Source organism: Ipomoea nil, unplaced genomic scaffold (assembly GCF_001879475.1).
Source record: "Ipomoea nil cultivar Tokyo-kokei standard unplaced genomic scaffold, Asagao_1.1 scaffold1834, whole genome shotgun sequence".
NCBI lineage: Eukaryota > Viridiplantae > Streptophyta > Magnoliopsida > Solanales > Convolvulaceae > Ipomoea > Ipomoea nil.
In genome coordinates, this window is record NW_017618262.1 from 2,606,639 (window position 1) to 2,614,280 (window position 7,642).

At 33.9% G+C, this 7,642-nt stretch overlaps 2 protein-coding genes across 2 annotated transcripts; one reads left to right on the plus strand and one right to left on the minus strand.

Moving 5' to 3' along the window:
• The first annotated feature begins 232 nt into the window (after positions 1–232).
• On the plus strand, positions 233–829 carry LOC109192840 (uncharacterized protein At1g08160-like). The gene has a single exon (XM_019343541.1). It carries the CDS (start codon positions 233–235, stop codon positions 827–829), a length of 597 nt encoding a protein of 198 aa, XP_019199086.1.
• Positions 830–6,712: 5,883 nt separating this feature from the next.
• On the minus strand, positions 6,713–7,325 carry LOC109192932. Its single transcript, XM_019343646.1, has one exon. It carries the CDS (start codon positions 7,249–7,251, stop codon positions 6,865–6,867), a length of 387 nt encoding a protein of 128 aa, XP_019199191.1. The 5' UTR covers positions 7,252–7,325; the 3' UTR covers positions 6,713–6,864.
• Positions 7,326–7,642: the final 317 nt, after the last annotated feature.

A 7,642-nucleotide genomic window follows, 5' to 3' on the forward strand; every position in this document is an offset into this window, starting at 1 on the left:
ATTTTTAGCTTAGCTAGGGATTATACATGAGTTATATTCTTCAATATAATTCTCATATTATATATTTCCCACTATTATTTTTAAATTTAAATTTAAAAAATAATAAAAATAAAAAGAATAAAAAAAAAATCTTTACTTCACGAAGAAACTATTCCATTCCCAGCTGCCCTGCTACTTTTACTTTATATATATACAACACAATGAGATCGGAGCTAATAGTAATACTATCAAAATGGCACCACCGTCCTCCGCCGTAACTGCCCGGCGGCCACGGAGGTTCAAACCCCTCACGTGCATCGCAATATTCTTGCTGGGTGTGATTGTGGTGGTGGGCCTAGCCATCCTCATCGCCTGGCTGGTGATACGGCCACGGCGGCTGGTTTACGCCGTCGAGAACGCCACCATTCAGAACTACACCCTGACGTCCAACAACCGCCTCACCGCCACCTTCAACTTCACCCTGGAAGCCTTCAACCCCAACACCCACGCCGCCGTTTACTACGACGCCATAGAGGCGCAGCTCTTTTACGACGACCAGCTGATCGCCGACCACGGCGCCGACCCGTTTCTCCAGCCGCACCGGAACGTGACCCACCTCGACTTGTCCCTCCCGGCGAAAGACGTGGCCGTGAACGCGAACGTGGCGAGGGATTTCAAGGTGGAGAGGACCAACGGGAACGTGGAGCTGGAGCTCCGGGTGTATTCGAAGGTGAGGTTGAAGGTCGGAGTTTGGAAGTCCGGTCACCGGAAACTTAAGGTCATTTGTAGTCTGGTGGTTTTCTTCTCTTCCAAGGGGTTTGATAATAGCTATTGCGACGTTTACATGTGATGGGATGTGAACTCCATTGCATGAATTATTATTGAATTTTATCATTTTTTTGTATTTTGTCAGTCTCCGATACAATCGTGGGTTTTGTTTTTGTTTTTGTTTTTATTTTTAGTACTTTATTATTATATCCCTTTTGCCTCGATTTTTTGGGTCTGTATTCTCTGAATCTCTGTAATTTGTAATTGGTTGAATTTAGAAAATTAATTTTCTTTGTGGATAGGAAAAAAATGCACAATTATGCAATTAATTTATGATTACACGGTAATGTAATCATAATCATGTTCTTAATTCTTAATATTCTGTAAATCCTTGGGTTTCCCCTTCCAAATCAATAAAAATTATGATTATGGACCACCGGTTTTTAGATTTTTGTGGCCCTGTTCGGATAAATAAATAAGGCCCTACTTAAATTAAAATCTATAAAACTAATATCGTAATTTTATTATCTAAATATATAACAAAAAAATATCCGTGCATGCACGTACACTGCACGAATAATTGAGCAATTATTTGCTCGAATTCAAGCAAGGATAACATAAAAAAAAAACATAATCGATACAACTCATTTCATCAATTGCACTATATAATATTCGTTGTTATAATTTTAAGATTTCATCAATTGCACTATATAATATTCGTTGTTATAATTTTAAGATTATAACAAATCTTTTCCGTGCAACGCACAGGTAAAAATAGACATATTATGGAATAATAATAGTGTGCACAAGTTTTGAACCTTAGACCTCAAAGGTCTTAAAATACAATAAATACATGTTCCTACCATTTCTTTATAAAGTTTTTTAAGTTTAATTAAAAACTTTTAATTTTTATTTCTAAACTAATTAGGTAAAAATAAAATATTGAGCTTCTAAAATTTGGGGCCCCTCTAAACTTTGGGGCCCTGTGCGGTAGCCCAGCTTGCACAGCCCAAAATACGGGCCTGATTACATGGTCGTCTAATGTAAATTAGTCTCACACAATATTTATTCTTTCATTTTTTAAAATTCTTTTAAAAATAGAAGTAATCATTTACCATTAATATAATCCATGTGTCACTATCCAAAAAAAAAAAAAAAAAAAAAAAAAGGAAAGAAAGATAAAGTACGGTATAAATAAGCCACTGCCCCTTAAATGAGAGGTTTCAAGTTCGAACTCCAATGTAAGGGCATTGACTCTTTGCGCTTCAGTAGGTTGAAAAAGTATGTATGAACAAATACTAAATTGTAATAGAGTCAGTAACATTCAAAAGAAAAAATCACTAAACTATTTGAAAAACAACAACTAAACCATCGAACTTGAATAACCCCTAAATAAGCCAATGAATCCGGAAAAAAAGAGCAATTAACATTTTTAACAGTTAACTTCAAGTTTTTGCTGATTGGATTGTCAAATGTTTTAGTACTCAAAAAAAAAAAAGAATTGCCAAATGTTATTATTATTATTATTATTATTATTATTATTATTATTATTATTATTATTATTATTATCCACATGTATAGTACTCTCCCCGTCTCATTTTATCTGTCAACTTACGATTCATTAGTCAAACCAACTCTTTCGTCATTACTTATTTCTATTAGCATTTTTTTTTAATTTTTAAATTTGAATTTTTTTGTTTTTTTTTTGTTTAATACTTAATATTACTTTTAATGTAGTTTCTAAATATATAAATTTTACATACTAATTTTAAATTTAATTTGTAAATAATTTCCGTCAAACCTCATTAACTGAACCCGACACATAAAATAAGACGGAGGGAGTAATATATTTTAAAGTGATTATAAATAACTTAGTTTTGTCTTGTCAAGATCTGATTTATTTATTTATTCGTTGAACCTACTATTTAAAAATAATAATAATAATAAATTAGATCTCGACAAAACTATTTTGATTATAATTACTTTAAAATATATTAATATCTCGACGGATAATAATAATAATAATAATAATAATAATAATAATAATAATAATAATAATAATAATAATAATAATATAATGGATTCTATTCTGATACAAACAGTGCTTAAAATACAAACAGTGTGGATTCATCCGGGTCGTTGGTTTTTTAAGTTGGATGTACAGGATTTTATTGATTATTTATGGTAGTTTTTAATTATGTATGCGTGTGTTATATTATAAGTTAGCAATCCGTGTGCCCATTGAGGGAATGCATCTAATCCGTTCATCTTAGCAAATCTAATGGTTATTTTTTGTCCGCATGTTTGTATTTTAAGGTAGTTTGCATGTGAATGCAACCCATAATATAATAATAATAATAATAATAATAATAATAATAATAAATTAAATAATAATAAAGTAAGATTTAACATGTTAAAAATATTAATTGTTCTTTTTTTTTTTTTCAAATTCAATAACTTATTTAAAGGTTATTCAAATTCGAATGACTTAACTATTATTTTTTAAATAATTCGGTGAATTGTTTGTATTTTATCCAAAATAAAAAATAAAAAATGATGTTAAGTGAATTCGGCTGAATATCGGGTTACATACAATTTCTATCCGAACTTTTGGATTAGAAGAAGGTTAATGGTTATCCATGGACTTCGTCTTACGTGTTCCCAATCAAAATGATATGTTCCCAATATGGCTTAAAATTTATTATATTTAAATTTACCAAATTAGAAATTGAAAAATCCATTTTTTGGCAAATTACCAAATGCGTACAATTTGACATTAACATGCATCCACTTTTACTTTGCATTGAATTTGGTAATTACTTAGGCGGCCTTCATACCGCGGGCCAGCAATGGAGTATCACTTGTAATTTGATTAGATTCTTACCAGCGACACTTTGAGAGCAATTTCTCAAAGTGAGAGGCTCCTTGTGCGTTGTAAGTAAAGGTTTAATCTCTATATTTAATTGAATTATTAAGATTTATATCCTTCTAAATGCTCTGTCGGATCATAGTGTGAAGGCTCTTGGGATTAAGGATTCAACCTTTTGAGAACAATGTAATCTAATTAGGATCTCCAAGCTAAGTCTGATTTTATAAATTTTTTAAATACAAATAGTAATATAATAGCAAAATTTCAAATATATTACAATGCTTTCAACAACTATTCAAGGCAACTTTGACTTTTAATCATTGAATAATATGGTGGCGTTTCATTGGAAGGAGTAAAGTACGAGGGAAATGAATTGTAATTTTTGTGGAAAAAGAATAAGTGAATATTCAAATTTCAGAGGGAAATGAATTGTAATTTTTGTGAGAAAAGAATAAGTGAAAATTCAAATTTCAGAGGGAAATGAATTGTAATTTTTGTGGGAAAAGAATAAGTGAAAATTCAAATTTCAATGTTTAGTGGACAGTAATAGAATTGTTAGGAATTGAAATGGAAGAAGTGGATAAAAACTAAAATGCCCTTTATAATAATAATGATATCTACACACTTAATAAGAGTCAATAAAGTTCTGAAACTAAAAAAATGTTAGTTAATTATTTATTCAAATGAGTGGATCATATTATTACAATTTTAATATTCACTACAAGAAAAATAATTTTTATTGACAAAAAATTAGTGACGGGTAGAAAAATTCCTCACTAAATGTAGGGGTGACTGCGGTTCTGGTTTCGCAAATGGCCAAACTGGAACCGGGACCTTATAGTACGGTTCTGGTTCTGGTTTATGAACTGGCGGCTCCGGTTAGAATCGCCAATTCTAACCGGATTTAAAAATAAAAATTTAAAAAAAAAAAACAAAAAAACGTGAGACCAAAGGCCAAAGAGGCAAATACCAAAGTTTGGTCTTTGCGCCACTGCCCACTGCCCAATGCGGCAGAGAGGCAATATGCTGTAGGCCTACGGCCTGCAGCCATCAATTTTTTTTTTTTCGATTTGGAATCGGACCGGAACCGTATGAACGGTTCGATTCCGGTTCCGATTGTACAGTGCACGGTTCCGATTCGAATCTCCTATTTGAACCGAACCGTGGTCACCCCTAACTAAATGTATTATTTGCATAGTTTTTTATGAGGGTTAAAAATTACTCTAGCTAAAAGTTTATGATTTAGTGACGAAATTTTAATTTTGTATTTATTTTAAAAGTATATTCCCGCTATTGGTACGAAAGATGTTGTTACACTAACTATTGATGTCTAATTTCATTAAAATCTAATTCCCACCAAAACTTTGTTTTTGAGCGCCTTTCTCTCAATCTCTCCGTTCGCGAACCCTAAAATCATAATCGCAGCCGATGCTTGCCAGCCGCGTAGCCTTCTCTGGCTTCTCTGCCTCGCTATGGTTTTCCCACCTTACTCTTTATTATTATTGTCTTTTCTCTTAAATAGCCCCATATTCCGTCATCCTAATACAGTTCCTGGGTTTGGCTCCATTAATGTTTGTCGATGGAACCATTTACTGAATAGCTGTAAGCGGAATCGAGTAGGAAACTAGCTAAAATAAACCACCTGCCTGTACTGACTACCCAACAATGCTGGTGCGAAGGAAATTCGACAGAATTGATTGCTAGGGCTTACCCTCATCTGAACGATACGAGGCTTCAATTTTCCAGCCCCAAAATCTCCTCCGACCTTCTTGTACTGGTAATCTCCCCCCCCCCCCCCCCACACACACATTAGGTTTCATATGATTTACTTAGTTGAATTAGACTAGATAAAGAATATCCCTTACAAGCCGCCGACCAAGTTTCGTATATACGGTGGTAGATCATTTGAAACAAAATAGATAGTTAGGAACCAATTATGCATTATGATTGACTTGAAAGTCGAGGTTAAAATTTTTAAAAATGTCCATAGTTGAGGATCATTATATTTTGGTACCAATTATTTGTAAGGATTGATATCATTTTTCATTGAAGCTGTACTAAGGTCTAAGGGTTAAATTGAAAATGTATTTCAATTCGTAACAAAAATATTGGGATGAAGTCTTGATTATATTAACCTTTCAAGCATATCAATAAAAACATATTTAACAAATATTAAGTTTTCGCTCCCCTGTAAACATGTTTGATCGTGCAATTATAATCTTTGTTTGTCATCCCTTTAATAGCATCAAGTATATATACCTTATATATATTCTTTAATATTGGGTTGAAACACACCTTCTAAAGGTCATGCATTTGGGAAAAAAGTGAAGGAAAGATTTAGTTAGTTCTTCTTCTTAGATTTAGTTAGTTCTTCTTCTCAAAAGGTTGAATCCAAGCCCCACTCAACAAAACATTTGGAAGGATGTAAATCATGGTAACTCAGCTGAACTACAGAGACTAGACTCGACCTTTGGGTGTACTAGACCTTTACTTACTACGCACAAGGAACCCGGCCTTCACTTTGAGAGGTTGCTCTCACACTATAACTGGTGAGACTCGATCCCTAGTCATTCTTCCCAAACTTCACCAATATAACCACAGCTCCCACACTATAGCTGGTGAGACTCGATCCCTAGTCATTCTTCCCAAACTTCACCAGTATAACCAATGAAGTGTCAAGATCAAACGCTTATCAGTGGTGAATGCCTAATTTTATTTTTTAATATTTGCATAGCAATAAGTTTTGATGATAAGATGTTGGATTCAATCATCAAAGCCAACACCTAACAATTAGAGCTAAACTAATTGCTCGATCCCTCACATGCACCCGAAAGTGCTGGTCAGATCGGTTTTTTCATACAAGAGATGGTTTGAAGATCGATTTTTTCATAAAAGAGATGATTCGAATTCATAACCCCTCTTAAGGGACAAGAGTGTACGATTACTCAGGCCAACCAATTAAGTTGGTTACCAGGACTAATTTAAGATTGGAAACATCAGATTATATGTTGAAGTTGAAGAAAAAATCAAGTATTGTTCTCAAGCATATAGATCCACATATCTCCAATATAATCAAACAAGATTTTATTCAATTCCACCCAATTTTTGTTTGTAAATTTCTTCAATTCCTCCCTAGACATGTTCACACATGGTACACACATGGCCCCACAACCCACCTAGCCTGATCTACCCCTCCTCCTATTACAAGTTATCCCTGTTTACAGGGACAAACACGTAAAATCAACTTCCTACTCTTTCTTATCGTTGACTGGTGGGGTATCAACAAAGAGTCTCTTCTTCAACGAAAACCTACCATCTGGTCCATCCATCTCGGAATCCTCCGTCGTGCATGAATCAAACATCTCCATCACCGTCTCCATCTCCGGCTCCGGCTCCGGCGAATCAGCCCTACCAAACCTCGTCTTCCTCGGTTTCTCCGGCGGCGGAGGGCAGTTCTCGATCACTGGAATCTTGTTCTTCTCCGACTCCGGCGTGCGGAACTCTAGTTCGTTGCTGTCGTCGTTAGTTGTCTCTTCCCCAGTCTCCTTAGCGTCAGCGTCGTTGTCGTCAACCTCCATCTCTTCGACGATATCTTTCGGAAGATCTTGGTCGGTAACGAGAATGTTGTCTGACATGGTTAGGACTCGAAAGAGATGGGAAAAGGTTTACGAGGAGAGAAAGAGAGAAAGAGAGAAAGAGAGAAAGAGAGAAAGAGAGATAGAGTTCGTTTAGGAATAAAAAAAAGATTGACGAACTTGTCGTGTTATATACTAGTGTAGATTACTCTCTCTTGTAATATTTTAGGCGCCATTTTATTTGCATGAAAAATAAATTTCATGAAATTAAAATTACTAAATTTTATATTCCCTCCTAACATCTTATTTATCTGATTTTAATTTTTTTGAAAACTTTGTTTATCTGATTTAATTTGGTTAACGAGCGTTACGTTTAAAGAGATTATTTTTATTTAATTTTTTATAATATTAAATTTAATATTAATATATAAAACTTTTTACATCCTTTCAA